Source organism: Arvicola amphibius, chromosome 12, assembly GCF_903992535.2.
Source record: "Arvicola amphibius chromosome 12, mArvAmp1.2, whole genome shotgun sequence".
In the NCBI taxonomy this organism is placed as follows: Eukaryota; Metazoa; Chordata; class Mammalia; order Rodentia; family Cricetidae; genus Arvicola; species Arvicola amphibius.
Genome location: NC_052058.2, coordinates 121,245,822 through 121,263,882, shown reverse-complemented (window position 1 = coordinate 121,263,882; position 18,061 = coordinate 121,245,822). Strand labels below are relative to the sequence as shown.

The 18,061-nt window shown below is 52.7% G+C and overlaps 2 protein-coding genes across 4 annotated transcripts; both read right to left on the bottom strand.

The window, feature by feature from the left end:
- Positions 1–127: 127 nt before the first annotated feature.
- Positions 128–9,367, bottom strand: Il4i1 (interleukin 4 induced 1). Of its 3 annotated transcripts, XM_038314352.1 has the most exons (8): positions 8,291–9,367; positions 6,805–6,949; positions 4,156–4,391; positions 3,390–3,502; positions 2,692–2,893; positions 1,670–1,738; positions 1,434–1,570; positions 128–1,321 (listed from the first exon to the last, which is right to left on the bottom strand). In XM_038314352.1, the coding sequence occupies exons 2-8, from the start codon at positions 6,839–6,841 to the stop codon at positions 142–144; spliced, it is 1,974 nt and encodes a 657-aa protein (XP_038170280.1). In that variant the 5' UTR covers positions 6,842–6,949; positions 8,291–9,367; the 3' UTR covers positions 128–141. The 3 variants fall into 3 exon arrangements, with proteins under 3 accessions (XP_038170280.1, XP_038170279.1, XP_038170281.1); XM_038314351.1 differs by having other exon boundaries at positions 4,917–9,367; XM_038314353.2 differs by lacking the exons at positions 6,805–6,949; positions 8,291–9,367 and adding an exon at positions 4,484–5,031.
- A 145-nt stretch (positions 9,368–9,512) lies between these two features.
- On the bottom strand, positions 9,513–17,477 carry Nup62 (nucleoporin 62). The gene is made up of 2 exons (XM_038314354.2): positions 15,344–17,477; positions 9,513–11,821 (listed from the first exon to the last, which is right to left on the bottom strand). The coding sequence occupies exon 2, from the start codon at positions 11,743–11,745 to the stop codon at positions 10,189–10,191; it is 1,557 nt and encodes a 518-aa protein (XP_038170282.1). The 5' UTR covers positions 11,746–11,821; positions 15,344–17,477; the 3' UTR covers positions 9,513–10,188.
- Positions 17,478–18,061: the final 584 nt, after the last annotated feature.

Here is an 18,061-nt window from a genome sequence, read left to right as displayed (position 1 = left end):
TGTTTACCCAAGTGTCGCCCGCCCAGGGCAGCTACATTCAGGAAACCAGAGCAGTGGAAAGGGAGGGAGGGAGCTGGGCCTCTGGGTTTAACAAAAAAATAACTTTATTGTGGGCTATTATTGTAAGTGGCCTGCTCTAGATTAGACTGGGTTGGGGACTGGGTGCCTCTTCCCCCTTTGCACGGAGTGTGACCTGCCCCTCTGTGCAGATTGCCGGTGCCACTGGGTACCAGATCCCACGTGCTTGTGTCCCCCACGCATGTGCTCTTCAGGGATGGCATGCCCATGCATGTGCGAAGGCATATTTTTGTGTATGTGCATATGCCCCTTCCCCTGGGGAATGGTCTCTACAAACACATGCCCCCGCAACTCAGGGATGGCCTCCACAAACACGTGTCCCTCCGGGCTGGTCTCTTCGTGTTGGGGCTCCTGCCCCTCTAGGAGTTCCTCCTGCTGCTGCTCACCTGGGCTGACCTCTTGATCCTGATCCTCTCTGGCCTCTGCATGTGTGTGCTCCTGCTTCCGGAGACTGGCATGCTCCTGCTTCTGGGGGCTGGGCACCCTGAACACATGGTTATTGATCTTCACTGCCGCCCGCAATGCGGACTTGACAGCAGTCTCTACCCAGCCATGTGGAAGGGCTGTGTGCTCACCCGCGAAGTAAATGCGGCCATAGGGAAATGACCAGTCATAGTCCTCATCCCCCTGCCCAAACAATGGCGGCTGCACCACAAAGCCACCCTGGCTGTGCGGGTCCTCTGCCCAGCGTTTGACTACGCCCGTGCCGTCCCACAGGCGGTACACGACTGGCCCATGCAGGGCCGCCACGTCCTTGAGCGCCACGCGCAAGGCCTGGTCTGTGCTCAGGCCGGCGAAAGGGGCTGCAGCATCCGACCACGTGTATGAGGCCAGTAGTAGTGAGCCCTCGCCCGGTGCCGGATAGAATATAAGGCGCGATGGGCGGTCAGTGTTGGAGTGGCCGCCCTCGATATGCTCCTCGTGCCAGAAGGGCCGGCGGAAACTCAGGAAAACCTTGCTGGCTGCCACGTAGTGCAGCGCGCGCAGGGCCTCCTGCCTCCTCCGTGTCAGTGGCGGCGTGAAGGTGATGCGCTGCAGCGCAGGCCCACTGGCCGTCAGCAGAACCAGGTCGGCCATCAGCACCTTCAGGCTACGAGACTGTACTGAAGTGGCGATGTGCACGAGCACATCGTGCGCCCCCTGAGTGATTGCCACCACGGGCGCATTCAACAGCACCGGCCCGGACAATGAGCTCAGCAGCGCGCGTGGCAGCAGGTCCCAGCCACCCACAATGCGGCTGTACCTGCGGGTAGGGCAAGCACATTGACCCAGGTTGAAGCTTAGCTCTTAAGGAAGGCCCTGCCCTCTCCCAGGACGCTCCTCCCTGTGACTTGTCCCATCCACTGTGCCCTCACCGAAGTCGGTCGCTCAGACAGCTGTGGGCACGTAAAGCCTCTGCAAAGCTGAGGTAGAAGAAGCCCTCCTTGGACATCACGTCTCCCAGGAGCTGCACGGCCGGCCGGGTCAGGTTGCCCTCCCCAAGGAGGTATTCCTGTGCAGTTGGCAGGAGCCCTGGTCAGACCCTTCCCTGCTAAGCCCTGGATCTCAGCCATCTCTTGTGACAGGACAGGTAAACAGCCTCCTCACTTACCAGGAGCGTGTGCCTATTGAACTTCTTCATGGCTTTCTTGCAGCCCAAGGCCTTGAGGTCCTTGAGGGCCTGTGGGGGACAATCAGAGGGGCCCTGGCTGCAGTGGGAACAGCACTCACCCCGGTTCAAGTCCCAGACTTTGGCTCATACTGCATAAACCTCCTCTGTAGCTGGAAGTCCTCCCAAATACTGGATAGCCCTCATCTGCCCACCCAGTCAGCATTGCCGTTTGTTTTTGTGCTGGCCAGGAAGTTCAGTAATTGTGTCTAGACCATTGTGGGTGTAGGCAGGTGAGGGTCTCCCATAGCCCCATAGGGTGCTGCTACCAGCTAAGTCTTTAGCAGTTTCCCCTTGGAAACAACTCTCCTTGGCTCCCCAGACCCAAAGGAGTGCTAGAGCACTCCCAGCAATAGCAGCAGCCTCCATCACCCTTTCTCGCAGCAGCTAGTACTGATTTTAAAGTGTGGAGGACAGGACCACTTTGGAGCTGTGCCACCTCCCCCACCGCATGTAGACTCTCCTGCCTAACATTGTTATCTTCCTTCAGGCTCCTTACAAACATGGCCTCCAGCCTCTCTACTCTGCGCTCCTTGTTCGGGGTCAGGAGAAGGATGCTCAGGCAGACACATTGAGGATGCAGACTTAGGGATAATGGATGAGCCAGGTGGCGTTCCAGAAGCAGAGGGTATACCTGGATCACTAGGTGGGTGTGGGGGAGGGGAAGCTATCTGGTAGGTCTGGCCCATGGGCTTAAGAGGCACTGAGGAGCCATATCAAGCTGTGGGCAGGGCTAGCTTCTGTGTGCAAAGACCCTCTGGGACAGGAGGGTGATGCCTGAGAGACTGTCTAAGGCAAAGCTGCCGGAGGGTCCTGGAGTGCCAGGGCTACAGTAGAGGATGCGCTGGTGAGACGCAGAAAGCACAGGCTGGCCGCCAGCAGAGCTGCGGAGTAGACCTTAACAGGGTGCTAGTAGAGACGAAGCCCGTGGGCAGGGCTAGGCTCAGCAGGAAGCTGGTGGCCACCTTGTTGAGTGCCATCTGGTAGATGTCCTCTGGGGAACGGCCTCTCTCTCTGTGGCTCAGGTTGTAGCCCAACTTTTCTGGCATCTTCTCCACCACATAGTTCCGCAGCCTCACGTCATTCACCTCGGTCCACGTGTTCTCATCATACTGTGTGAACTGGGTCAGGTTGAGGCCCAGGCTCTTACAGAGCATGTGCAGGATCCTGGAAGTGGAAGGCTGCATGAAGAAGGGCTGGCCTGGTACCGCAGGAGGACCAGTACAGACAGGCATGGAGCAGGTGACTGGGGACCTGAGGGCTGCCTCAGGAGCTGGGGTTGGGAAGAGGGGCAGAGCTCAGGCCAGCTGCACAGATGGAAAAGTGAGTGATCACACTAGGAGAATGCTGAGCCAAGCTGTATTAGTCAGGATGATGGTGAGGGCTGTGACCCAACTTTTGAGTGGGAGGGAGCATGGGTAACACTGGAGCAGAGTTGGAGGTGCAGCTTGAGGCCCAAGGTTGACAGACAGTACCTTCAGAACAAAGAGCATGGACTAGGGATGGAGCTGGATTCTCACTGAGCCCAGGGCAAGAACAGGGCTGGGATTGGCTGAGCCTAAATCAGGGATGGGAGTTGGCTGAATATGAGGTGGGGATGGAGGTGGGCTCTGGCTCAGCTTTGGTGCAGAGGTGGAGCTCTATTACCTGGCTGGGATCTCACCTGTGGGAGCTGGGCATTCGCATGGCCCCCAGCTCCCCTATCCAGCCTGTCTTCCCATCCCGGAAGGTGAGGATGCGGCCCCCAATCCGATTATCTGCCTCCAGGACCGTGACCTAAAGACGAGGTCGGGCAAGCAGGAACCTCAGCTCCCCTGGCTGCACTCACAGCAGCCCCTGCCTGTCTTGCTCCCCACAGTGAGGCACACCTAGACTGGAAGAGCCTTTCTTCAGGGTGGTGGGGAGGGGCTGCTACAACAGAGAGGAAGGCTTCAAGACTGTAGCCAGAAAACCACCAGATGGACTGCGGAGGGACTTCCCAGCCTAAGGTAGAAGTAGGGAGATTCCTGGTTTGCACGCAAGACCAGGGGGCTGGCCCATTCTCATTCCTGGGTTTTGGTGAAGGGGACACTTGCCCTTGGGAATTTCTTAGTGCTTCCCCCAACACAGATCCCCATTTTGACTATGACAATTACATTAAGAGGAATTAAGCATTAAACCCGCCTTTAATCCCAGCACTTGGGAGGCAGAGGCAGGCATGGTCAAGTTCGAGGAGGCCAGCCTGGTAAACAAGAGCTAGTTCCAGGACAGGACAGGCTCCAAAAGCTACAGAGAAACCCTGTCTCGAAAAAAAAAAAAAAAAAAAAAAAAAAAAAAAAAAAAAAAAAAAAGAATTAGGCCTTCCCTGCAGGATGGAATGGGGGCTCTACCCAGGACCTCCCACCTGCAGCAGGAAAGGCTCCAGGTGGACAGGAGGCTACACTTCTCACCTTGTGTCCCGCATCGCCGAGCACCTTGGCGGCTGTCAGTCCGGCTATACCTGCACCAACAACTGCCACCCTTTGGGGCCTCAAGGTCCGATTGAGGCCCCAGGTCACCACCTTGAGCAGCTGCTCATAGTCCGGGTCCTCCATGCACTTATCGAAGGGATTCAGGCTGGAGGCTGCCTTCCAGTTCAGAGAGGCTGCCAGACCCAGGAGGATGGCCACAAGGGCATGATGTGGGGCTGGCAACAGAAGAGGGTCAGGGCACAGGCAGCAGAAGCAGGAGTCAGCCACAGTCCCAGCACCCTCTTTCTCCCCTCGGTTGCTCACTTACCCAGCCAAGACATGGCTCAAGTGGCAGCTGCTGTCAGTGGAGAAGTGGGGTGACTGTGATGGGGGTTAGGGACCCCCAGCCTGTCTCTTTCCTTCCTCTCTGGGCATGTGTTTTCCCAGACCTAATCTTGATCCATCAGGAGTTCCTGGGACCCTTTTCCCAAGCCCTGGCCTAGCTCCCTTCTCCTGCCTCCCAGTCCTAGGTTCTGGGGTGCAGTCCCTGCCACCTCTCACCCAGGTAGCTGTACTCCAGCTCTCTTGGACAGGACAGCAGAACAGAGCCTCTGAATTCTCCCCTTAAAGCAGCCAGCCCTGCCCACTCACCTCCCTGGGAAATTCAAAGTGCTTTCCTGGAGTGGGGCCACATGCTGGGGGAGGTGGGGTGGTGGTGGGAAAGAGGGCCACAGGAGGAAGTAACAGTCTATTTTTCGTACCACAAACAGCTCTGCAGAAGTTGTGGGTGGGGACTGCCCATCCAGATGGCATCACTGGTGCTGGTCCCTGTGCTCTAGGCCTCTGGACTTCTGTCTTGGGCCTGCCCATCCCAGGCCAGGCCTCCTCACCCCATTTTTCCATGCCTATCTCCAATTCTATGAAATGGGCACATCCAAGTCTGGGACCTGGGATCTTGGGACACGGCCTTCCACATTCTGGTGCCCATTTCGGCCTGATAGTGTCACACGGTAAAGCACAGTACGGCAGGTGTAAAGCCAGGCCAGGGCCTTCACAGATCACCTGGCCAAGGGCAGAACCTGTTGCTGCATCTGCGAGAACATGGGGAGGACTGAGTGGCCCTGTCCTTCCCTGCTATCTTTGTCTTAAGAATGGCTGGGAAGCAGATTGTGGATGAACATCTCAGAGAGATGTCCCCAGAAGTTTCTATTTCTGGCCTTCAGGGGGACATGAGCAAAGAGGACGATGACTCCAGTGCCACCCAAAGCTGCAGTGAGGCAGTCAGGTGCCGGGAAATCTTCCTTGGGATTGGGGAGAAGATGGGTCCGGAGAAAAGTCAGGGTAGGGACAGAACGGGAAAGTCCAGAGTCCATTAAAGGGAGGTGGTTGGGTGTAGGTGTGTGCTCGCTCTGTGGCTTGGGCCAAATGGCCAGAACTGCAAAGCCATGTAGGCTGGAGGCCCCAGGTCAAGCAGGACTCCAGGGCTTAGGGAAGTACTTGGTCTCAACCCTACAGAGGAATTGATGGTGCTGGGGGGTGGGAATAGCCACCTCGTGGCCTGGCATTTATTAGGCAGGGTCTCATTCTGCATCCAAGCTGGCCTCAAATTCCCTATGATCCTTCTGCCTCAGTGTACCGAATGGTAGACTGACAGGGCCACTGGTCTCCCTGGCATTAAAGTTTTCCATATATGTGGTTGTTTTACCTTCATGTATGTCTGAGCACTATATGTGTGTCTGGTGCCCAAAGAGGAGGGCGTTAAATCTGTTGGAACTGAAGTTATGGATGGTTGTGAGCCCCTATGGAGGTCCTGGGAATTGAACCCTGGTTCTCTGGAAGAGTAGCCAGTGTTCTTAAACCCCTGGGCTACCTCTCCAGTCCCACAGGAACAGCTTTTGGATCCCTGGTTGGAGTAGACTGGGGCTACTCCCCTTACCCTAGGGAGCTATGGGGAGCAAAGGGAACCGACAGAATAGGTTCAGGTAGGGTTGCCAAGTCCAGTGGCAGGGTGTGTGTGAGCATGCACGTGTGCTTGCCATCCTAACCCACCCCCATCATCAGGGGTTCAAGCCCAGCTTGGGTCAGTCTAAATATATATACACTCCAAATCCTAGTATCCTAGTGTTAGTTCCAAGCAGTATTATTGGGCCTAAATTAGGAATCATGGTTAGGCCACCATTGGGGCAGACTGTCCTTCCCTGGTTATGCTGGGGTCTTGGAAAGAAGGCAGGGTGTGTGGGGATGGGATCAGAAACAAGAGGTGCAAGTGAGGCTCAATGTTCTGCAGCAAGGGCACATGCCCAGATATTAGTGTGTGCATCTGGTCATGGCATCAGCTGTTGCTGGCTTTGGGAAACGCAGCTTCAGGACTAGCCTTCCAGGAAGAAATGGTCTTTGGGGACACCCCACCTTCCATGGCTTGCTTCTGACCCATAGGAATAGTGCTGAAGGGTCTAGGTCACATTCCAGCAGGCTGATCTGGGGATGGAGCTGGTGGGAAAGGCCCTCCCTCGGACCTCACGAAGTGCATAGCCTTCAGTCTTTCAGTCTAGTGTCCCTAGGGAGGGTGTAGGGAGACCCAAGACTGGGCAGGGACAAAGTAGCTGTGGCCTCCACCCTAACTCCCCAACCCAGACAGGGGACACTCACTGCACGCTGGTCTTTGGGGGGCTCTCCTGGCGCCCATGGCCTTTCTGGTCAACCTGGAACGGAAGTCATCCTCTGGCGCAGGCAGAACCAGGGAAAATGGTGATAGCTTTGTCCTACTGCCTTGTTAGGTCAGAGAAGCCAAGTCCTGAGAGGAAGATCAGTTGGTAGACTGTGGCAGAATTTGCTAGAGAATGCCTTTTTGTTTTTTGACAGGGTGGGTGGGTGTCTTCATTTGGACCCTAGGATGCCCTCCAACAACTTGAGGCCATCCTCCTGCCCTGTATCTTAAACTCTGGGCTAACAGGCATGCCACCAGGCCCCTGCTCACCCTCTTCTTTCACACGAGACTATTTTGAATCATGTCCCAGGCATACTATTTTTGCAGAATGTTTCTTATTTTTGCAGAATGTTTCTCTATGACAGAAATGGTCAAACTTCCCGTGAAAATTTGAAGATTTACAGCCTAGCTGTACATTTACAAAGTGTGAGGGTACGGCTGTGCTCCACAAAAGCTTTATTTACTAACAGAAGGTAAGGTCACACACAGGCGGCCAACTCCTATCCTTCCTTCAAGATAGGATCTTCTCAGGATTCCCAGGGAAAGACAAGCAGATCTTGGAGTTCCTGTAGTTAGGGCTACATGGATGACCTGTTCCGGGCTGGGGATCCAGCTGCTGGTTGCCTAGCATGCACAAAGCTTGGGCTGCCTTCCCAGCACCACATAAACTGGATGTGGTGCACTACTGTGAGGACAGTACTTCAAAGATGGAGGCAGGGAGCCCAGGTTTAAGGTGACCCACAGCTCCCTTGGGAACTGGAGGCCAGCCTGGGCTGGATACCTCATTTCAAAACAAAACCTAAATTTATAATTAAATTTAATAATAACTATCTCCAACTCTCCCCTTCTGTAGTACTTTTTTCCTATAAGTGTCTCCTTTAGAAGCTGTTTTTGCCACACCTTGTCATCAGGTCAAAACCATGTCCTCAACCTCTTCAACTTTAACTGGCCCTTGAGATAATGAAGCACCCACCTTTCTAGCCCCACTCTTCCCACCTGGGCAACTGGTACAAGCTTAGCTACAATCTGTACTCTTCCATGCCTTGGGCCATGTCTTTGAGTTCCAGTAGTCACTGGCTGAAAGTATCTCACAGATGCTGGAAGCAACATGTGTGTGCAGTTTCAAGTGCTGTTCTGGGGTCATTCTTAGAAAACTCTTAGGGACTTTTGTAAAAACTCCTTCCCAGACAATGCTTTCTGCGCTGCTCAATACAGACCAGAGCTCTTTGTAGAGACCAGGAAGTGGAAAGTTCAAACTTGGTCTCCCTCTTGTCTTTTTCATCCCTTAATGCGATATAGATACAGCTTCCTGCTTATTGACATTTCACATGGCTGCTTCCCTTCCTCAGACGGGCTAGTCCCGCTAGGCTGGACCACAGCTGGTCTTGGCTACCCGAGGAGATGTGAAGAGGCTCCCCATGCAGTCACCTTTGCCGTCTTCATGGTGAGTGATGAGAGCGACCAGCGGGGCAGTGTTCTTCCTGGAGAGGGAAACTGCGATTATAGTGTAGCCCGGGCAACAGTGCCCAAGTTGCCGGTAGCGTTGTCATCCTGGGTACCCCTCCCCAACTCCCCCAGCACAAAGATCTATGCTGTTGTCTTTAAAGTGGGTAGACCTTCAGGGGATGATTTCAACTAACTTAAAAATAAGGCTGTACAAGGATGGAGTACAGAGTGGGTGCAGCTCCTCCCCACAAATGGCAAGATTAAGTCAGCTTCATTTATGCCCCAAATACAACCTGGAATGAGCACATACACACTAGAAATACACGCTGACCATCTTTATTGAGCCCTGACAATGACACCTGTGTAAAACATCTTGGGAAACGGAGGCCTAAACACCACAGTCGGCCGGAGTCAAGCCATGGAGTGCAGAGCTGGGCTGTGGTGGCTTATCCATAATCCTAGCACTCAGGAAAGTCTTAAACCAACGAAAACTAACATGTCACAGAAAGGCCACTGGGCACTCAGGACGTGTCTTCCAGTTCACTAGCCCTGCCTCTGCCTCTGTGTGGCTTTTCCAAGACAAGTTCTCCTGTGACTATGTAGCTGAAGATGACTTGGAACTTCAGTGTTCACAAAGCCAGGGTTTCTTTTTCTCTGAGATTTTATATGACTGTTTTGCACACAGTAGCCAAAGCCACTGATAACCTGGGACTGGAGCTGCAGATGGCTGTGAGCCACCATGTGGTCCTAGAGATCACACCAGGGTCCTTGAAAGAAAAGCAGCTGAGATCCCTCCTCTAGCGCCCCCCCCCCTTTGTACTTTGAAGCCCAACATAAAAAGAAGTAACTTGTGGCTCCATGCTAGAATCTTCTGACTGCTGGTCCAGGGTCCCCAGTCCTGCAAGAGCAGCAGTCAAAAGCACAGCATGAGCCCAGCTTCTGGATATCACCTCCCAGTGTTCCGATCTCCACTACTGATGACATCACAATGACACCTGCACGCAGTGGATTGTCCACTCATGCACATGGGTGGACAGGACTCTCTCCTGCACCTGCACCCCACCTACCCCAAGGAAGGTAAAGACTGGGCCCATGTGGCTCAATCAGTGGCTCCAACCCAATGAATGGCCCACGACTCGACATCCCACCAGCACTGCCCTGCCGAGTCTTGGGACATTTCTTCACCACTTATGTCCACAGCAGGTCTGATTTCACAAATTTTTCTTTATTTAGAAAAGCAACATTTGATCAGAGATCACAGAGGCTACAGCAAGGTACAAGGAAATAAAACAGACCAGGACATGACTGCTGGCCTTCACCACTGTGCATCTGACTAAGATAGTTTTGACACTGGGATATCCAGAAGCAAATTTGCCGTCACTCTAGCCTCAAGGGTAATCAGTTCCTGCCACAGGAGCTCATCATCTAGGAGTGAAGGAGGTAGTCAAGGCAAAGCAGTTGTTAGCTCACCATGCCTCGGTGACCTGCTTTGTGTGGCAGACGCTCTGGAGGACCTGGGCGAGATGGGAGCTGGAGAAGAGCAGAAACCTTGGGCTTTCAAACCCACCAAGTCTCCATCCCAGGTAAGTTTCTTGGCCAGTATCTCCTTCGGAGCGGAGCGCTCTATCCCAGTCACAGCCATACTGGAGTGACTGAGGGCTAAGTTGGATGGATTGGAACTGAAGCTGCCGTGAGGCAGCACTGAATGGAACCCTTGTCTTTGTTCTTTAAATGCTGGCCTAGAGCTCAGTGACATTCATGCTGGGCCCCAGAGCACAATAGAGTGTCATGCCTGTACAACTTCTGCTGAGTGGAAGTCAAGCCAAAGAACATTCCTCAACAGCACAACCACCCAAGGAGCCCCTCCCATTCATGCTGGGCTAGTCGAAGGCAATGCGCAGACTGCGCTCCTGCTCCTTACGGCGGCCCTCACAAACGCGGCTGGCCTCTTCCACTCTCCTCTGCAGCAGGGCAGAGCTTTGGTCCACCCACTGCAGGGAGTCCATGTGTGCATTGAGGATCTTGCAAATCTGCTGCAGTGGGTCGCTGGTGTCTGCAGGGCCACCAGCCATATTCAGGTGCTCGATGATATCCTTGAGGTCCTGCGCCATGCGCTTGAGCTGTGCATCGATGTTCTCAGCCAGCTTGAAGGTCTTCTCACGCTCCTCATCCGCATGCTGAAGGTAGATGGTGCCACTCTGCTCCTTCACTGACTCCTCCAATGGGCTCAGCAGGTCCTCCAGTTCCTTCTGCTGTGACAGGATGAAGTCTAGCTCCTGATCCAGCCGCTTCTGATCCAGCTTCACCTTTTCCACCTCCCGATGTAGACTGGTGATCTTCTCCCCGTTCTCAATCAGTGTGCGATCCCAGGCATTGACCTGTGTGGCCTGTTGCAGGAAGTGCCGCTCCTGATCCTCCAGCTCCAGGCTCCACTTGTTGATCAGGCTTTCCAGCTGTGCATAGGTCATCGCGGGACCTGTGGTAGTCCCAGCTGCACTGCTGGAGCCAGGCAGAACAGTCCCAGTAGTGGCCACACTGCTGGGACCAGCTGACACTAGTGGCTTCAGGCTCAGGGCAAAGCCAGAGGTTGTGGTGGAGGTGGTCGTGGTAGAGGCGGTGGTGCTGGAGATGGTGGTGGAGGGGCCAGGAGCTGCCCCAGGGGCCTTGAGGCTGAAGCCCAGAGTCCCAGCACTAGGAGTGGCTGAAGTTGTCACTGGAGCTGAGAGGGAGAGCCCTGTAGCACTGGATGAGGCAGGAGCAGGCGCTATGGAAGCAAAGAGTGTGGACCCTGCACTGGTGGTGGCAGCAGTAGGTGCAACAGCAGCTGGCTGTGCTGTTCCTGCTGTAGTGGTCACCAGCGTGGCTGGAGTGAAGGGAGAGCCAGACAGTGCTGTGGGCTGGGTTGAACTACCCACAGAGCCAATGCCAAAGCCAGAGGCTCCAGGCTGGGATGCACTGCCACTGGTGAATGAGAACCCTGTGGAGCCAGTAGATGGAGCAGAAGTGTTAGAGGACCCAAATACAAAGCCAGTGGGGGCTGTCCCCTGGCTGGAGGTGCCAGCATTTGAGATGGCATTGGTAAGGGTGCTACTACCAAGTCCAAAGCTGCCAGTGTTGGCTGTGGCTGATGTGGCAGCTGTGTTACTCAGGTTGAGCTTTGGGGTGCTGATCCCCAGGGAGAAGCCAGTTCCTCCAGAAGCAGGTGTTGTCCCGAAGTTGAATCCTGGTGTCTGTGTGGTTGGGGTCTGTGTGGAGAGTGAGAAGAGGCCAGTGGAAGGGGTGGCTGCAGTTGTCTGGGAGGGAGTCCCAAAAGTAAACCCTCCAGTGCCAGAAGAGAAGGAAAAGCCAGTGGCGGGTGTAGTGGTTGCAGTCTTCGCAGTGCCAAATGTAAAGCCGCCAGCAGGGGCCCCGGTGCCTCCAAAGTTAAACCCACTCATGGCTGTGGAATCTCCAGGTGGCAGCTACTCCGACTCTGGGGCAAATCCGTCAGCGTCTGCAACCTTGGGGAGGTTTCTAGAGCAGAGGAAGTGACATGGTCAGATGGCAGTTTGGGACAGGCAAGCTCAGTGGTATGGAGGGTGACGGGCTGGATGCAGAGCTGGCAGCAGCCCTGCCTCATCCTTTGCTAACCTAACCAGCCACAGCAAACCAACTGGAGGTGAGTAATCTTGGACACATGCAGCTCCCAGTACCAGGGAGGAGGTCTAAGGCAGTCCGCAAGAAGGCACTCTAGCGAATGGTACCAGGACACAAGGACCCACAGGACCAGCTCTTCCAGGCTGCCAGCACTCGCCTTTGATGCTAGAGGCAGAGTAGGCCTGGGCCCTCCAAACTCAGGGCGGGCATGAGAGCCCACCCAAGTCAACCAATTTTATCTGGGGTTCTCCTCTAGGTAGAAGCGAGCAGCTGCCACCAATGAGTGGAAGGGACAAAGGGAAGAGGGAGAGAACATTCAGTAAGCCAAGAGCAGCCATAGTTCACCCCACTTAGAGCACTGGATTCTATCTGACGCAGCTCCAGGCAGTGAAGAAGGTGACAGGGAGCAATGCAGGCACCAACTAGGAGGCAGGCAAGATTTTTTCCCATCAGCACTATGGAGATAGCTGGAAAGCTGCCATCATATCCCCAGGTCACAAACTAGCAGGTGGTGAGACGGAGCCAGTATAATGGACCTGATGGAGTCACAGGGCATTTCCCCTATCCTGGCGTGGGACAGAGACAGAGACACACATCTCTTGTAGAATGGAAGTGTGGCAGAATGTCCCCTTTACAGCTGAGTGACCCTGGCTCTTGAGGTGATGGGCGCCCCATCCCTTCTGTGGGCAGCACTGTCCAAAGGCTCATTCCACAGAGAAACCACTGGTGAGGCTTCCAAATTGTGTGTGTGTGTGATGTGTCTTTTTCAGTTGTTATTTACCTTTTCTTTGGAGAGATATTCGCTGGGACCTGCAATTCATCAGTTAAGCTAGGTAGGCCAGTGGGCTAGAGAGCTCCAGGGAGCACCCATCTACACCTCTCCTGCACTGAGATCACAGCACTGGCCACAATGTCTAGTTTTTTCATGTGGGTGCTGGGGATCGACCCTGTCAAATCACTCTTATTGATCAAGCCACCCCCCAGCAACTGACATTTTGTTCTCTGGGACAGGGTCTCATTATGAAGCTCAGGCTAGCTTCAACATTACAATCCTTTTTGCCCCAATCTTTCAAATGTAGGGATGACAGGTACACACTGTCCCACCCGTCTGCTATTCTGAAGCAATTGCAGGAAAGCAAACCTGATGCCAAGTGTAGCAGATCCGAGTGACCCAGTCCTTCTCTCCACATTAACAAAAACATTAAGCCTCTTTGAGCTCAGTCCTGCCTCAGCAAAGTGAGGGTGGCACCTAGTGTGCTGAGCAGCTGACACAAAGACTTGATTTGGGGTGCTCACTGTCCCTTTGACATTTTCAGAGTAAGGAGATCTGTGGGTAGCGCCAATGGCCAGCTGTGCAGTCCCTAGAAAAGCCGGTGTGGCTAACCTCAGCTTTACTATGAATTTCATCTGTGGCCCTGCTCGTGAGTCATCAGGCTGTGACGAGAACGCCAGCACTCCTGAAGCTTCTGGGCAGCAGCCCCCACCCACTCTGGGGACAGCGCACAGAAGGGTAATGGGACTCAGGAGGAAGTAAGGTCGGGTTCCATTTTCCTTCACTGAGGACAGCCCAAGGTCTGCTCTGATCTCTGGGCCCTGCCCCTCGAGCTTACTGGAACTTCTGGGGAAGGAAGGTTATTTTAACTCTCAAAAGGTCATAGCAGTCCATGGGGGGCCTCTGCTAGCATTCAGACAACTCTGGTTTGACAGAGACTTCCTTGTTGATGAGTTTTAGCTGCCCAAGACCCAATCAGTTATGCTTCATACCTCAATTCTTAAGAACTCAGTGTACGCTTTTGCTATTAGTAAACCACAGCTGAAATTTCCATTTATAGAAAGCTCACTGTAGTTACTAAAAAATTACATCAAGCTTCCATGGTACCAAGGTGTTTGTGACACTGTTTAAAGTCACCAGCTCAGGACCACAGTGCCAGGACATGTGGCAGTGCAACTATAGGAAAGGAAGCTACGAGGCCACTAAGGACTGGGGAAGGAGGGCCCTGGAGGAAGGCAGAGACTGAACAACAGGAGGATTGTGTCGTGGGCTAGGAGGAGAACCACGTTCCAGGTGCAACTGAGTGCCCGTCTGAAGCCAGGGAAGGTCATCTGAGTCCTGAGGGTCACCTCACACTGCACACTGTGGCAACAGTGCTGTTCTCAACAAAGCAACGGATACCACTAGTACATTTTAGCAGAGGGCAAGTGTGATGGGGAAAAAAAAAACCAAAAACAAGGTAGGGTGTGTCCTAATGTGGCTAAAAGGGCTTGACAGACACCGATGAGCTCAAGATGGAGATGACCTCTGGGTGACCCACTTGCACACACAGGTCCCTCAGCAGTGTTGTATTTAAGATGTGCTACATTTGTTTATGCTGTGGATTTTTTTTAAATGATGCAAAGATGTGTTGCCTTTTTTTATGTTGCATTTGTTATCTCTGTGAGGCTGTGTTACTTTGCCTGTCTAAAGAACTGATTGGTCTAATAAAGAGTTGAACAGCCAATATGTAGGCAGGAAAGAGGGATAAGCCAGGCTGCCAGGTACAGAGAATAAATAGGAGAGATCTAGAGAACAGAGAAGTGTGAGACAGGAGAAATGAGAAAGGGAGGAGAGGAGAACTGCAGGGACCAACCAGTCACCACCCACAGAATAAGAAGGAAAGAGGTATATGGAACAGAGAAAGGTAAAAGCCCAGAGGCAAAAGGTAGCGGGGATAATTTTTTAAACGCTGGCTAGAAACAAGCCAACCTAAGGTTGGGCATTCATAAGCAAGAACAAGTTTCTGTGTATTTATAAGAGCTGAGTGGCAGGACCCCCAAAGAGCAAAAACAATTTTTCCTTCCTTCCTTCTTTTTTTTTTTTTTTTTAAATAATAGCGCGAGGAAGCAGAAGAGGCGACAAGTCAGAACGCTGGGTCACAATGGTGTTATCCCATTTCCTCTGAAGCCTTGCCCATGGTGGTCAGAGAGCAGCCAGAGGGAACTGGGGAGAAGCTGTGTGCAGAACAGCTTATTTACCAGGAGGCACGGCTGGAAATCTAGCATGGGGTCAAGAAACAGCTGGAGATGGGAGAGGGGGGCAACGTGCAAGAGTGAGGCCTTGTGAGAGCACAGTAGGCACTGACCATCAAGAGACCCTAGCAGCAATAGCAGCCACCTGTGACAGACTGACCATGGATACTTGTTTTAGTTCTGGACACTATGGAAGTGGTCATGGCTAGTCTGAACAAGAGCTGCTAACTGCCACATTACATCACAGCACCAGCCAAAGCACCACTCAGCAGGCCCTGGAACCTTCCAGAATGGAAAACAGGATAAAAGAGGGTATGGCATGTAACCTCCTCAAGAACACAGCAGAGGCCTGGGTCAGTCATGTGGAGACGAAAGTTTTGATGGCATCCTTACCCTAGATTCCTGCTGCCCCACATTCTTACAGTGCTTTCCTGCCAGTTGCCTGGCATGGCGCAGCAGAAGGACAAGGAGCAGTCTTCCACTCCTAGTCCTGGGCTCTGAGTCTTAAGGTTGCTCCCATGCCTCAAGTTCTCCATCTGAAAACAGTAAGGGTATTAAGAATGGATGGAATCAGATCCCTGTCAGGTGCTGGCTGAGGAAAAAAACCGTCAGTCAGGTTTTGTCCTGGCATACAGTCAACAGCCACCAGGTGGTGCCATAACAATGCAAAGCCAGGGAAGGACTGGACAGCAGCTAGCTCTCTGAGGGAACCTTCAGGAGAGAGACAGTTAATAATAGTCCCTCCCACTCCAATTTTTTGGTTTTTCGAGACAGGGTTTCTCTATGTAGCCTTGACTGTCCTTGAAACTCACTCTGTAGACCAGGCTGTCCTCAAACTCTCAGAGCTCCGCCTGCCTCTGCCTCCCGCCACCACCCTTAATAGTTTTAAGAGCTCCAACAAGACACACACAACGGCACAAGCTTGTACTTGCCAGCACTTAGAAGGTGGAATCAGGAGGAACAAGGGTTCAAGGTCTGTCACCTACCCAATGAATTTGGGACCAGTCTAGGCTACATTAGATTATGTCTTTTTAAAACAAAACAGGGTGCTTTCTCTTCTGCCGCTGCTTTGGTGGAGCAGCACACCCTTCTAACCAAGTCTTCCCTTGCTGAGACAAAATAAAATCTGCAGGAAAAGGTCCATGTCAGGACCAAAGTCACTGCAGAGGAAAGGACAGAGAAGACAAAGGCAAGACAAGGGGGAACCTGAGGGCTGGAGAGATGGGTTCAGTGGTTAAGAGAGCTGGCTGCTCTTTTCAGAAAACTGGGGTTCAATTTCCAGCACCTACATGGCAGCTCACATAAGATAGAAGTGATTTAAAAAGGCTGCTACTCAATACCATTTTTTTCCTGTATTTATCTCAGAAATTACAATCTGCTGTAACGTGGTAATGTGTTTTCCAAGATGACAATGCCACCCCTGCCACCGTCAGGACCAAGCACAACTCCTACTTTGGAGACCTACGTAGTACCCTATTGAGTTCAAGGTTGGTATTCATGACCTGACTGCGGCACACACAACACTGAACACACGCTCTGTCTAACCTATATGCTAAGTGGTGAGGGGTAGGAGGGAGTTTCCTGAGGTCCTGGAAAAAGCTCATGAGGTTGGTTTAAATTCTGGAAGGTGACGAAAGGGGGAAGAAGGAGGCCATCACTCCTTTTGCTTCCTCACTCCCTAGCCAGCAGGTATCCAGCTACGACCATACTTCTTTCCCATATGCGCACACGTCTACGACTTTTCCATCAAGTCTCAAGGTAAAGGGGAAAAGAAGCCAAGAGAATTAAGAGGTCAATACCAGCTCTGACAACAAGATCTGATCTGGTCTCAAGCAGTAACAACAAAAATAGAAGACACTGTTTGAAGCAGGGTACAGGACAGGCATGAGGCTTTCGGCGGCACTGATTAAATCATGTCCCTGTGTGTGTCTAATGACTGCATCTGCACGTCCTCAGCCTTCTCCCTCCCTCCTCCAGAGGAAAGCTTCTGTACATCAGAAATCAGTTCACAGCTAATTAGCAAGTACATCCTTCCTTACTCCCTAGGGCCCTCCACCAGCTCAAGAGACAAACAGTCACCAACTCCCCAAAACCTAACCAGCTCAAGTGCTACCAGGAGCCTATAGCAGAGAGGGCTAAAGGAAGGGTTTTGAGGTAGGGTCCTGCCATTGGCTAGGACGAACTTGAACCCCAGGTTTAAGCAGCAATTCTTAGAGGTGCACACCACCCACTAGGTCTCAAGTAGGGTTATAGATGTACCAGTTTGAGACAGATTCTCCCCTGTAGCCAACACACCTGGCCTGATGGTACCTTTACTATTCAAGCAGTCTTTACAGCCTGGCCAGATAGTTCATGACCATAACCCAGCATTTGGGAGGTTGGGGGCAGGAGTACTGCCTGGGCTACACAGCAAGACAGTTTCATAAAGGAAAGGACTGGAGAGCTGGCTGGAGTTACCAATTATTGCTCTTGCAGGACATTAGTGGTTCTCAGCACTCACAACAGGTGGTTTACAACTTCTAACTAGTTCTGGCCTCCTTGGGCACAGCACACACAGGGCACATAACCTTACAAAAGCTCACACATGCACACAGAAACAAAGGAGTCCCACAGTGCTCTGAGTAGCTCCTGTAGCATTTCCCTTAGGGACAGACTGTCATTAATCCTTCTCTGTGTATATCACAGACTGTCCCTAAGTTGCTTCCAACTTGTTTTTCACCCTGGCTGCTGTTGCAGTCCATGGTTAGGACATATCTTATCCATTCACACCGCTTAACAGACACTCAGAATTTTTCTCTGTAAACAAACATCATTATCCCCTCCAGCAGGCTTGGGAAGCCAGCTTCCAGGTACACTTGGGGCCGGCTGCTGCTGGCTGGCTGTGTAGCAAGCACATGCTACTTCTCCAGGACTAGCAACTGCACCCGGCAGCCTACCGCTCACTCATCTGCTCTAGTCACTAGCGTCTCAGATATACCTTCACTCACCAGAGGAAGCCCCAGACCTTTCACACCCACTACAGCAACACAACATTAATAATAAACACAAGCTGGCCACTTGACACCCACCACAGCAAGCAGGACAGACCTGTGGGGCCAACAAAGACAGCAA

What these genes read in the sequence shown, in the direction of transcription:
- Il4i1 (XM_038314351.1), bottom strand. Translation starts at nt 5,058, where the DNA reads ATGGAAAAATGGGGTGAGGAGGCCTGGCCTGGGATGGGCAGGCCCAAG. An exon ending in CTTCTGCAGAGCTGTTTGTG is followed by an intron (nt 4,392 to 4,916) that starts GTACGAAAAATA and finishes TTCTGTTGCCAG; the next exon opens with CCCCACATCATGCCCTTGTG. An exon ending in ACCAGATGGCACTCAACAAG is followed by an intron (nt 1,739 to 2,691) that starts GTGGCCACCAGC and finishes TGTCCCCCACAG; the next exon opens with GCCCTCAAGGACCTCAAGGC.
- Nup62 (XM_038314354.2), bottom strand. Translation starts at nt 11,745, where the DNA reads ATGAGTGGGTTTAACTTTGGAGGCACCGGGGCCCCTGCTGGCGGCTTT.